This window comes from Giraffa tippelskirchi, chromosome 1, assembly GCF_054371585.1.
Source record: "Giraffa tippelskirchi isolate mGirTip1 chromosome 1, T2T-mGirTip1v1.2.pri, whole genome shotgun sequence".
In the NCBI taxonomy this organism is placed as follows: Eukaryota; Metazoa; Chordata; class Mammalia; order Artiodactyla; family Giraffidae; genus Giraffa; species Giraffa tippelskirchi.
In genome coordinates, this window is record NC_137275.1 from 163,107,618 (window position 1) to 163,121,407 (window position 13,790).

Sequence of the window (13,790 nt, forward strand, 5' to 3'; positions counted from 1 at the left end):
AATCCAAATGTCAGCTTGGTTCTCAGGGACTTAATTAGAAAGTTAAGGAAGGACTCACTAATGACTATTGTGTTCGTAAATTTCTGAAGATTATCAAGCATTTAATGGTCTAGACTTGATAGGTAAACTGTGTCATTTTAATAAGCATAATAGAATCATACCATATTTTGTTCTGTTTACAGGCAGGAATTTAGATAAGGATATTCTTAAACAACTATTTATAGCTACTGTGACTGAAACAGAAAAACGATGGACAACACGTTTCTAAGAAGATCAAGTTTGTCCGTAACACTAGAAGCATCGCCAAAAGGACTGGATGATAAAAGTGAGAATAAGTTTCCTGTTGGATGTATTTCAAGCATCTATTTTTTGCATTACTTTTCTTATGAATTACAGTGTATCCTTTAAAGTAGTATTTATTTTATGGAATACATAAATATAGTAAATCAGTAATATAAAACCCTTGACATTCATTCAATAAAACGTAATTTCCTATGACTTTTTTTGTAGACAGATGATTCGCAAACTTATCTTTGGAGTTTACATATGCTGAAATTCTCACCCATGAAAATTTTAATAATAATAGTGGTATCATGTTGATATATGCCAGAAACCAACACAATACTGTAAAGCAATTATCCTCCAATTAAAAATAATTTTTTTAAAATGGTAAAACTTATTCTTATTTCAGCATTATCATTTTCCCTTAGAACTTCAGCTGATTGCTTGGATATAATTTTATTTTTAATAGCAAAAATTTTTAAAAACAAATAATGTCACTATTTTTATTAAGGGAAATAAGAGCTTTATTGTGGTAGAGACTTGTAAGAAATCACTTGTAATTTCTGAGTCAAATTATTTGAGACTCTCTCTTATTCTTAGAGTCAGGTTCTAAGCCTTACTTGTAGTCAGTGTAATGGAACTTCAGCCATTCACTTTGCAATATATTTCAAAGATTTCAATTATAGAACTTTTAATTTTAGTCTAGATTTTACTGCTGGTATTAAATCCATCTGGGGTTTTTTGAACGTCTTTATTTTTCAGTGTAAACTAAGAAGTGACAGAGTACTTTAAATATAATTACAGATAACTTTTGATAATTTAACAATCTTTGTATAAATAGTAGGTGTGTAAGTAAGTATATATTGGATTACTTTTCTCCTATTCCTTCTGAAGGCCAGGTCAACATAACTATATTCAGATAGTAAGAGAAAGGCATGAGATGAAATTTAAAGAAGAGTTAATGGTTGTTAAATATCAGAAGACTGTCAAAATGACTGAGCATGTGTGTGCCGTGTTTCAGAACTTTTTGATAATCTTAGTGTCACGAAAATCTTTCCTGTGTTTTCTTTTAGGAACTTAATAATTTAAGCTCTTCACATTTAGTATCACAATCCATCTCAAGTTAATTGTTCTATTGTTATGTACTGAAAACTCTTTTCCCCTTTGAATAAGCTTTTTGCAGCTTTGCTAAAAATCACTTGTGTGTGTGTGTGTGTTTCCATGGACATTATTTTGATTCATTGTCTTTTTTTTTTCCCCATTGCACCAAAGGGATGTAGAATTTATTTAAGTTAATACTTGAGTTCAAACATGTTATGAATTAACAGATTCATTGAGAGGAGGAACAAAGAGAAACATTTTAGGAAACATTCAAAGGAGAAAGAAGATGAAACTGAGTTATTCCATAACCACTACCATATATGACATGAAGGTTCAGGATAAGTACAATGAAGTTCTCAAAATGTAAAGCAATTATCTTCTAATTAAAAATAAATTTAAAAAATCACAATGAGACTTCCATGGTGGTCCAGTGGTTAGAAATCCACCTGCCTATGCAGAGAACCTGGGTTCAGTTCTGGTCTGGGAAGATTCTACATGCCATGGGCAGCTGGGCCCATGTATCACAGCTGCTGAGCCCATATGCCACTGCTGAAGCCTGTCGGCTCTAAGAGCCTGTTCTCCACAATAAGAGAAGCCACCACAATAAGCCACCCCAACTCACTGCAACTAGAGAAAGCCTGCATGCAGCAATGGAAACCCAGCACAGCCAAAAATAAATAAATAAAAAAATTTTAAAAATCACAATGACGTTCTGAAACGCTGAAGAATAAAAATGAAAAAAATTATTAAGCTTGTTAGAAAATATGAGAAAAAGAAGGTATGTTATTTTATTGGGAATATATTTCAAACAGCTTGAATCATTGTCTTTTTTTTTATGGCACACTGTTTTGGTAACTTTAGCCTTAGAGTAAGTTGTGAAATTAGGTAGTATAAATATTCTAATCTTGTTTTTTCTTTTTTTTTCAGGGTTATTATAGCTATTTTAGATATTTTTGTTTTCAATATAAATTTTGTCATTAACTTGTCAGTTTCTTCAAAAAGCCTGGTGGGATTTTAACTGGGATTGCATTGACTCTATAGTATAATTTAGGGAGAATTGTCATATTAAAAAAAAAAAATTTCTTAAATTGAGGTGAAATTCACTTTTCACATTGTATAAAGTTCATGTGTACGTTATATTTTCACTTCTGTATACACTGTAGTGTGCTCACCACCAGAAATTTGATTTCCATCCTTCCCCATACAGCTGATCCCCTTTGCCTCTGGTAACCATTGCTCTGCTGTCTGCATCCATGTGTTAATTTTGTTTGGTTTGTTTCACTCATTTATTTATTATATCTGTTTTTTATATTCCACATATGAGTGAAATCCTACAGTGTTTGTCTTTCTGTAATTTATTTCGCTTAGCATAGTACACTCAAGATTCATCCAGGTTGCCAGAGGTGGCTTTTAAGTTGAGAATAGAGTTAAAAGGAGTCATTCATGTAAAGTCAGGGAGCAGTTTCTGCACAGAGGGAGCAAGTAGTGGGGACAGCCTTTACATGGGAATCAATGTGGCATGCTGGAAAACCATGAAGAAGGCGAGGGTGGTGGAAGGTTAGAAAGCCAGGTATGAGATGGGTATAGGATGGGATTGGAATTGCAAGCCAGGGCCAGGCCTTTTGCTTCTGAGGAAAAAATCTCGGGTAAAGAGGAAAACATTTGGATTATTCTGAAAGCCCTGGGAAGTGGCTGATGGGTTTTGAGCTGGACAAGTGATGTGGTTGATTGCCCTGGCAAATGAACTAATTGTTTCCTGTTTTTGACATTGCAAACAGCGCTGCAGTGAACATTATGTGTGCCTCTTTGTTTTTATGTGACAGTGTTTCTCTAGAAGAGATATGTAAGAGTGGAATCACTGGCTTCCAGGATATGCACATTTAAAGTTCTTAATAGATACTGATAGATAAATTGCCTTCCCAAATGGCTGTACCTTTCTGCTGTGATATAGGTGTATATGAAAGTACCCATTTTTCCAAACCTACCTAACACATTTTAACCTTTGCCCTTCTGGATGGACTGTCATCTTACTGTTTTAATTTAATTTTTTTTTTTACTGTATTTTTATGTTATTTATATGTTCTTTTAAATACGTTGTTCTGTTCTTTGTTCTTATTTTTCCCAAAGTGAAATTTTTCATTCATCAGAGACATTACGAGTTTAACCTGCACTTCAGAGGGCTTTGGAGCTGTCAATCTATATCCTCAAGAGATTTTATTTTTATAATGGAAATCTAACTAACTAACAAATTAATAACATGGGCCATTCTGCTACCCATAGAAAATGTTCAGGGTATTATGATGTCAGGGTAATGATGATAATCACGGTTTAGGCATAGTTCATTTGTAACTTTATAGTTGACTGAGTAATATAGGATAAATTACCAAATCTCTCTGAGCCCTTGCTCCCTTATTCATAAAATGGAGATAAAATGCAAATCTCTCTGAATTGTTCCAGGGATTATATTTAAAGCACCCTGAATATAGAGTTTCAGTAAATGTGAATTCTCCTTTTCCAGCAAGATTTGATAAATATTCAAGGTTCTGCACAGCTTCTTAAAACAAATGGTTCTTTCCTAGACCTTTCCAGCTTTTAGTGAAAGGACAAGAACACTGGTACTGAATTTAAGATAGCTGGAGGAAGAGTTATCCCAGAGGTGAGGGAAGACCAGGGATTGAAAGGGTCTCTAATTCCTAGATTATGAATTTTGAAGGGAATTACCAGCAAAATAAAGCTAAAAGGCTTTTAAACATCTGTGAGCTTGGTTGCTGGCTACAAATTGAATAAATATCTCCTTTGGATTAGTAGTGTAGGTGGAAAACTGTACTTTTAGATTTCTTTGAAAGGCCTTTCCCAGTTCTAGGAATTCCATACAATGTGGAGGTGATATTGAGAGAAATGAATTGTCTTTGAATGTCTAGCAACTTGGCCTACTGTGATGAGAAAGGAAAACAAGATTTGTTTTTTCTCAGAATGTCCTAATATTAGAATCAACCTTAACTTCCAGTAACCAAATTGCCTTTAATTTTCATAGTGAAGTGGAGAGAAATTATATATCTATCTTTTCTGTGTAGTAGTTTAGAAAGGTTGGTTTTTCAAAGTAGGATGGATGGTGTTTGTGACGCCCTGATAGATTTGTTCAGGAAAAAAGCCTATTCAGTGTTAGGAAAGAAGTAATCTCCCACTATGCACTGGGTTCCATGTTAAATGTTTCAGTGTTTCATGAGCACAAAGTAAGGCAACACTAAAGAATCAGATGGGCCAAAGAGTCACCTCCCCCATGTTTTTTTTTTTCCTTAAAGAATTACTTGCCATAATAAACTTGATTTCTGTTTCCAAAGAACTCAGTTAATTTCCTTTCATTGATACAGCTCTTTATTTTTTACATTGATGTATTTTGTATAGGCTTTCTAGGTGGCTCAGTGGTAAAGAATCCACTTGTGGAGGAGACATGGAAGTGATATTGAAAGAAGTGAATCCATAATGCAGGAGACATGGGTTCAGTCTCTGGGTTAAGAAGATTCCCTGAAGGAGGAAACGGCTTCCCCACTCCAGTGGGATTGCCTGAGAAATCCTATGGACAGAGGAGTCTGGCAGGCTACAATCCATGGGGTCACATAGAGCCACTGACACAACTGAACAACTACAACATTATTTTGTACATCAAATTTATTTAGATATAATTCACAGAACACTTACCCTTTAAAGTATACAATTCTTGGCTCTAGTCTATCCCCAGGTAAAGGAGCAACCATTACAACTATCTAATTCCAGAACATTTTCATACCTCTCAGACTCTGTATCTGTTAGCAGTTACTCTCCATTTCCCCTGCCCCTATTTCCCAGCAACCACTCATCTGTCCCGATAGGTTTGCCCATTCGGACTCCTTTCACTTACCATAGTGTTTTCAATGTTCATCCATGTTGTAGCATGGATCAGCATTTTGTTTCTTTTTATTGCTGAATAAAATTCTATAGACCACATTTTGTTCTACTCGTCACTTGATGGACATTTGAGTTTCTACTTTTGGCTACTAGTCCCCTTTCTTCATGTTTAATTTTTTAATAAACTATAATTTTCTGAACAATTTCAGATTTACAGAAAAATTGAGCAGAGCAAAAAGTAGAAGGGAATGCCCATATCCACCTCCCACCCCTTAATACTCACACAGTTAACAGCTGGCAGTAGTATGGTACATTTCTTACAATTAGTAAACCAATATTGATATATTATTAGTAACCAAGGTCCAAAAAAAAAATGACAGAATGATCTCTCTTCATTTCCAAGGCTAACCATTCAATATCGCAGTAATCCAAGTCTATGCTCCAACCAGTAATGCTGAAGAAGCTGAAGTTGAACAGTTCTGTGAAGACCTACAAGACTTTCTAAAACTAACACCCAAAAAAGATGTCCTTTTCATCAGAGGGGACTGGAATGCAAAAGTAGGAAGTCCAGAGATACCTGGAGTAACAAGCAAATTTGGCCTTGGAGTACAAAACTAAGCAGGGCAAAGGCTAACAGTTTTGCCAAGAGAATGCACTGGTCATAGCAAACACCCTCTTCCAACAACACAAGAGAAGACTCTACACATGGACATCACCAGGTGGTCAATACTGAAATCAGATTGATTATATTCTCTGCAGCCAAAGATGGAGAAGCTCTATACAGTCAGCAAAAATAAGACTGGGAGCTGACTATGGCTCAGATCATGAACTCCTTATTGCCAAATTCAGACTTAAATTGAAGAAAGTGGGGACAACCACTAGACCATTCAGGTATGACCTAAATCAAGTCCCTTATGACTATACAGTGGAAGTGACAAATAGACTGAAGGGATTAGATCTGATGGAGTGCCTGAAGAACTATGGACGGAGGTTCGTGACATTTTACAGGAAGCAGTGATCAAGACCATCACCATGAAAAAGAAATGCAAAAAGGAAAAATGATTGTCTGAAGAAGCCTTAGAAATAGCTGAGAAAAGAAGAGAAGCTAAAGACAAAGGAGAAAAGGAAAGACATACCCATTTGAATGCAGAGTTTCAAAGAATAGCAAGGAGAGATAAGAAAGCTTTCCTCAGTGATCAATGCAAAGAAATAGAGGGAAGTAATAGAATGGGAAAGACTAGAGATCTCTTCAAGAAGATTAGAGATGCCAAGGGAACATTTCATGCAAAGATGGGCACTTTAGTAAAGGACAGAAATTGTATGGCCCTAACAGAAGCAGAAGATATTAAGAAGAGGTGGCAAGAATACACAGAAGAACTATACAAAAGATCTTCATGACCCACATAACCAGGATGGTGTGATCACTCACCTAGAGCCAGACATCCTGGAATGTGAAGTGAAGTGGGCCTTCGGAAGCATCACTATGAACAAAGCTAGTGGAGGTAATGGAATTCCAGCCGACCTATTTCAAATCCTAAAAGATGATGCTGTGAAAGTGGTGCACTCAATATGCCAGCAAATTTGGAAAACTCACTGGTGGCCACAGGACTGGAAAAGATCAGTTTTCATTCCAATCCCAAAGAAAGGCAGTGCCAAAGAATGTTCAAACTACCACAAAATTGCACTCACTTCACATGCTAGCAAGGTCATGCTCAAAATCCTCCAAACTAGGCTTCAACAGTTCATGAACTGAGAGATTCCAGATGTACAAGCTGGATTTATAAAAGGCAGAGGAATCAGAGATCAGATTACCAACATGTGTTAGCACATAGAAAAAGCAAGAGAATTCCAGAAAAGCATCTACTTCTGCTTTATTGATTATACCAAAGCCTTTGACTGGGTATATCACAACAAACTGTGGAAAATTCTTCAAGAGATGGGAATACCAGACCGCCTGACCTGCCTCTTGAGAAATCTGTATGCAGGGCAACAAGCAACAGTTAGAACCGGACATGGAACAACAGATTGGTTCCAAATTGGGAAAGGAGTACGTCAAGGCTGTACATTGTAACCCCTGCTTATTTAACTTATATGCAGAGTACATGATGCGAAATGCCGGGCTGGATGAAGCGCAAGCTGGAATCAAGATTGCTGGGAGAAATACCAGTAACCTCAGATATGCAGATGATACCACCCTATGTCAGAAAGTGAAGAGGAACTTTCATCACTTTCTTGATGAAAGTGAAACAGGATAGTGAAAACGCTGGGTTAAAACTCAACACTCAAAAAACTTAAGATCATGGCATCTGGTCCCATCACTTTGTGGCAAATAGATGGGGAAACAGTGACAGACTTTATTTTGGGGGACTCCAAAATCACTGCAGATGGTAACTGCAGCCATGAAATTAGAAGACGCTTGCTCCTTGGAAGAAAAGCTATGACCAGCCTAGATAGCATATTAAAAAGCAGAGACATTACTTTACCAGCAAAGGTCCGTCTAGTCAAGGCTATGGTTTTTCCAGTAGTCATGTATGGATGTGAGAGTTGGACTATAAAGAAATCTGAGCAACAAAGGATTGATGCTTTTGAACTCTGGTGCTGGAGAAAATTCTTGAGAGTCCCTTGGACCGCAAGGAGATCAGACCAGTCCATCCTAAAAGAAATCAGTCCTGAATGTTCATTGGAAGGACTGATGGCTGAAGCTGACACTCCAATACTTTGGCCACCAGATGTGAAGAACTGACTCTTTGGAAAAGACCCTGAGGCTGGGAAAGATTGAAGGCAGGAGGAGAAGAGAATGACAGAGGATATGATGGTTGGATGGCATCACCGACTCGACAGACATGAGTTTGAGCAAGCTCCAGGAGTTGGTGATGGACAGGGAATCTCAAAGAGTCGGACACAACCGAGCGACTGGACTGAACTGATAGTTTATTTGGATATCCTTAGTTTGTACTTAATGTCCTTTTTCTGTTCCAGGATCTCACTCAGGATACCACATTACAGTTAGTAGTGTTATTACAGGTACATTATAGTTACTGTTACCTGATATCAAGGGTACATACTATCAATGTGACTTATGATTGTTGATGTTGACATTTTTACCTAACAGCTGGGTGAAACCTCTGTTAGGTTTCTCCAAGGTAACTTATTCTCTCTCCCCCCACTTCATGAGGTTCTCTTTGGAAGGAAGTCATTGTGCACTGCCTACAGTAAAAGATTTGGGGGGGTGGGGTTATGCTCCACCTCCAGAAGGGTGGAATATCTACATAATTCGTCTGAAATTTTTCTGCAAGGGAGATTTGTGTTTTTACCCCCATGTACTGGATAAAGAATCTGCCTGCAATGCAGGAGACACCCGGACACAGGTTCAGTCCCTGGGTTAGGAAGATCCCCTGGAGGAGGAAGTGGCAACCTACCCTAGTACTCTTGCCTGGGAAATCCCATGGACAGAGGAGCCTGGCAGACTACAGTCCATAGGGTCGCAAAGAGTCAAACGTAACTGAGCATGCACACATGCCTTCTTCCTTCTGCCCATGTATTACTTTACTTAATCTTCTATTTTTTATACTTTGGTTAACAAGCTAGTACTACCTTATTTTGTTGCTCTGATTGTCCTGGTCCTGGCCATTGGGAGCTCTTTCTTGTTTCCCAGTGTCCCCTTTAACATACTTTCATTAGTGGGGGTGATGGATTTTTTTTTTTTAAAGAGTGTCCTTTTCTCCTTTCATTTTTAAATAACCCCAATCCCCATAGAAGTTGACTCTGGGAAAACTAACAATGCTCCCTTTCCCAGGTAATCTGATTCCTGTGCTGATGGAGAAAAGTGCCTTACCTGCAGGGAGTTGAGCGGAGGCGTCAGGGAATCAAAGGTTGAATAAAACACCAGCCCCAGCCATCCTGAAGCTTAGCTGAGTAGGTCACACAGGTAGTAATTGGTTAATTTGGGATTCAAGCACAAATCTGTTAGGCTTGAAAACTTATGTTATTTGTTCTATTTTAGACTGTATACAACTGAGAAGACAGAGGGTAAACACCTCAGAAGTCGAGGATAAAACTTTAAAAAGACTAGTAAGAAAGCTGTTTTCAAAATTTTATCCTGAAGCAACTAACTCCTTTAAGCTATTTTTTGTTATATTAGCCGACTTCTGATTTCTCTCTGAAAATTATCATTTTTCAAATTAAATTCTAATAGAAGATTTACTATCTATCAGTAACAATCAGTGGCATAGTACAATATTTTCATTCTGCATTTATATTAGATGCCACCTCAATTTTTTGAAGTTAGGGGGGTATTAAATTATGAATATATACTATTGTTTGGTATTTTACCATAATGCACATTAAATTATGTTGCACTGAACACTGCTACTTTATTCTCTGAACCGATTTAAATGATGCCAATGTAAAAATCATGTTACTTCCAAGGATGGCAAGTGACTGAAACAGAGCATCTCTGTCATCTCATTTCTCTCCAGTGTGAGTAGGGAATGATGACCTGGTGATTTAGTTAAAGACACTGAAACTGCTGCCCTCTTTTGCCTCATTTAAGTTTCAAGATTATCATTTATTATTACAGTAAAAAGTGCTTAATGTTGGCTCGTTTTAAAGAAGAGAAAGACTGAATCTCAGACTGGGTGTATCCTTTAGAATTGTTAGGCCATTTTGGTAAAAGATATTTCAAACTGGATTTGTACTGGTTAGTTGGTACAATTTAGTTGGTCATGGCCATTAAAAAAATCAATGATCACTTGTTTTATGAAACTAACCTCAGTTATGTAAGTCTGTATGCAAGATCATGGTATAAAATGTATTTCATACTGAGGTTAAATGTTCAAAGAAGTTGAGAAACACTGCTGGAAAGGGACTTGTCTCTAGCCCTCCTGCTTTCCCTCCACCCTGAACTTCCACAGCTTCATGGCAGGATATTTCAGTCTTCTGAAAACTTGAGTCATGGAGAACATTTTGGGAAGCTGAGATAGGAGGTAGTAGGGACAAGGCAACACTCTCACACTTGAGCTGGGGAGTGTAGTTAGAACATTAAAAATATTTCAACTCCTTATTTCAGCTCTTATCACGGAGGACAGAACCCACCAATGAAAATGGGTGACTAACCATGAAACAAAAACATTTATTGTTACACATTCTTTTACAGTTAAACACCGTATACATTTCAGTGTCTTCTCCCGCCTCTTATTTTTATCCTTCAAGAGACAGGTTTGAATATCGATGTGGCCTTAGATTGTTGGGTACATATTTTCCTACACCCCCCGCCCCTGCCTTTTCATTTGAGAGGTTTTCAAAGCGCGTTAACAGAGCCTATGCAACTCCCGGCCCGATTGGCCGGCTGATATTGAGGAGTGAAGCACCTTCCCTGCTGGCGGGTGGGTACAAGGAGGAGGAGGCTGAAGGCTCTTGTCGTGTCGGGTAATGCTCAAAGGACCCTCATCACTGCACTGCGTTGGGAGGAAGGAAGGGCGCTCTGCAGTAGGGCGAGAAAGGGTCTGAAGAGGGGCGGCAGAGTCCATCACACAAGGACCCAGAAACTTCAATAAAAGGCAAAGTGCATCTTTGCCGGACGGTGTAGGAAAGGACAAGTCGGCATACGTAAAAGACGACCACCTACAAGGGAGACCTCGAGCGTCTCCGCTTCTTGGAACGCTCAACACAGGCTTCCAGCCCGGAGCCAGGTGAGCGGCCGCATCACCTCCCTGCCCTCTGCAGAACCTGCTCCTCCATGAACTTGCCTAGAGCTGAGCGTCTTCGCCCCACACCTCCGCGCAGCCTCCGGGGCTCCGATGGGGAAGACGGTGAGATCGATATCCTGGGAGAGGAGGAAGATGAAGAGGAGGAGGAAGATGAGGAACCTGAAGGAAGTCAGCGGTTCCCAGAGCCTCTGCACCAGCTGCAGCCGCAGGAGGCGCGGCGGGGCGCTGGCGCGCTTCCCAGAGAGCGCACCGAGAGCAGCGGCGGTCCAAGCAACTCTTCTGAATTCTGCCCCAAGTTCGGGGTCTCGACGGGGTCTGCAGCCGCCTCTCGGGACGCCCCGCAGCCGGCGAAGCCCCCCTATTCTTACATCGCGCTCATCACCATGGCCATTCTGCAGAGCCCGCACAAGCGCCTTACGCTCAGCGGCATCTGTGCCTTCATCAGTGGCCGCTTCCCTTACTACCGCCGCAAGTTCCCCGCCTGGCAGAACAGCATCCGCCACAACCTCTCCCTCAATGACTGCTTCGTCAAGATCCCCCGCGAGCCAGGACACCCGGGCAAGGGCAACTACTGGAGCCTGGACCCCGCCTCCCAGGACATGTTCGACAACGGCAGCTTCCTTCGGCGCAGGAAGCGCTTCAAGCGCCACCACCCACCTCCCGTTGCCCACCTGCACCACCCCTTCCCCCTGCTCGCGGCGCCCGCTGCCCTGCACGGCCCCTACCCGGGCATGCTGCTCGGGCCCCCGGCCCCGCCACAGCCTGTCCCTGGGGCCTATCCCGCCTCCACTCCCGGGAGCCGCCCGTGCGCGCTGCTGCATCCTCACCCCCTCCGTTATCTGCTGCTCTCCGCCCCAGCCTACGCTGAGGTTCCCAGGAAAGCGCAAGGCGCGGATCTGGGGACCCCCGGCGCCCTTCCGGCGCTGCAGCCCACGTTAGACTCCCAGCCTTGGGAAGAGAGCAAGGGGCTGGCGTCGCGGCCAGCTGGCGGATGCACCTCCTTCAGCATCGAGAGTATCATGCAAGGGGTCCCGGGAGCGGGTGCAGGCGCCGCGCAGAGTCTGTCCCCGACCCCGTGGGGTTACTGCCACCTGCTGCAGCGTTCGTCGTGCCTGTTGCATCCTCAGACCGCTGCCCCCATGCTCCACGTATCCGCTGCCACCGCCGCGTCCGCTGCCCGGACGATTTTGAAGCAGCAGCAGCAGGATTGTACCAGCGGCTGCGCTCCCAGCAAGGGCGCTCTGCTGGGCCGTCACTTGTCCGCCACCGCGGCGCTGCTGGGGTGTCAGTCCGGAGCAGAGGGTTCTAGGCTGACGTCGATGGTCGCCCTTTCGGGCGGAGAGGGGACCTCACCGGCCTTTTGAATAGCACCCACACCTGTCCCGGAGCTGACTCAATGAAGCGGACAGGGAGCCAACACGGAGGGCGGAGCCATCCGAGATCGTCCTGTCCTCGCCTTGGCGCACTTCACTTTGCACAGCCGGGACTAGGCTTGTGTGTATCTGAATCTTGCAGCCGGGCAACCACAAATTTCGGTTTGCATTGCGTCAGCGTCACCTCGCCGTTTCTTTTGCAGCCTCCAGTCCTGACTTTCAAGGCTTTTCCGATTTGCACATTTCCAGAGGAACTATGAACGTGAGTGGGGCGTTTTGTTCTGGTGTTAACAGAAAAGCAGAAAGTAACTCGTCCAATGCACAACATGTTTCCCCCGTCTTCACTCCTTAGGAACTGAAAGTATTATTCCCAAGTCCAGTGCAGAATGCTTGTGCCCTTTATGTCTTCCTGAAATTGATGTGTAATGAGTAGAATTTTAATTTCAGAGGATTTATTTCCTATCTGTGTGTCTGATGTGCCATCTTCCGTGGAATAGTGTTAAAATTAAACCTAACTGTACAGACTAAATAAAGTGCTAAATCACTACACCACATGGTTTATTTTATGTTATTTCGCCTTCCAAGTGGAATTTAGAGCTCTTTTAAAACTTAGTTCTTTCCTCTCAATTAAACAATTTAGTTTTATAATCCATATTCATTATGGACATAACAAATCTATTTTCAAAATGGTTTTTAAAACTTGCGAATATTTGAAGTTGAAAAAATTCTGGCTCTTAATGTGTGGGATTTAGTATTTATGAAATCTGTAAATAAAAAAATAATTGGAGGTCATCTAACTATATATTCTCCATTTATTTTCCGTCTTTCTAAAGCACTGATTTTTCTCCCAAATAAACTGAAGGGTGATATGAGGTGAATCTTAAATGTAGTGGCCTAAGTTTATTCAGAAAAAATAAAAGGCAATTTAAAAATAGAAATTTAAAAACTAGAGCCCAGAGAAAAGGGAAATATCAAACGAAGCATTCGGATCCTGGATATTTGCAGTTTTGAAAACTCTGTCTGTACCTTCTACAAACTTCTATTCTCTTTCTTTAGAATAGAAAGAAGTTTCTTTAAAAAAAAAAAATCTGAAAGGACTTTGCCACCAGGAAGTTTTCACGGTATTCGGTTTCAGGGAGGGAGGCAAACAAAACGAAGATGTCCATCAAGAAATACGAAAAAGCGAATTTCTAGAGACCCTGCAGCTCTTGCGGTCCTGCGCAGAGGTCAGGTTTCAAAAGAATCGTATTCCTTGAGGGTTTGGAAGAAGTTCCTCCGTGAATGTAAGCTGGTTCCCCCTCGTCTACTACCCTGCCCCAGGTGTGAATTTCTCTTTCCAGGAGGGAGGGAACACACAGAGAGACGTTTTTAGAGCCGTGTTAATTGACCGTTTTTACCCTAGCATCTCATTTCCGTCCCATCACTCTACCTAAGATCTCCA

At 41.1% G+C, this 13,790-nt stretch overlaps 2 protein-coding genes across 19 annotated transcripts in view; both read left to right on the plus strand.

Moving 5' to 3' along the window:
• LOC145511154 (zinc-regulated GTPase metalloprotein activator 1A) overlaps positions 1-1,477 on the plus strand; it is a 66,882-nt gene extending 65,405 nt beyond the window's left edge. For 16 of the 18 annotated variants that reach the window (XM_081503917.1, XM_081503926.1, XM_081503981.1 and 13 more), the window contains one exon: positions 183-1,477. In XM_081503917.1, coding sequence (XP_081360043.1) covers positions 183-268 — 86 coding nt within the window. In that variant the 3' untranslated portion in view covers positions 269-1,477. The remainder of the gene's footprint in view (positions 1-182) is intronic. The other 2 variants (XM_081503929.1, XM_081504001.1) reach the window with 1 other exon arrangement.
• Positions 1,478-8,079: 6,602 nt separating this feature from the next.
• On the plus strand, positions 8,080-12,898 carry LOC145511152 (forkhead box protein D4-like 1). The gene has a single exon (XM_081503904.1). The coding sequence runs from the start codon at positions 11,006-11,008 to the stop codon at positions 12,338-12,340; it is 1,335 nt and encodes a 444-aa protein (XP_081360030.1). The 5' UTR covers positions 8,080-11,005; the 3' UTR covers positions 12,341-12,898.
• Positions 12,899-13,790: the final 892 nt, after the last annotated feature.

Coding starts and splice junctions, on each gene's coding strand:
- LOC145511152 (XM_081503904.1), top strand. CDS start 11,006: ATGAACTTGCCTAGAGCTGAGCGTCTTCGCCCCACACCTCCGCGCAGC.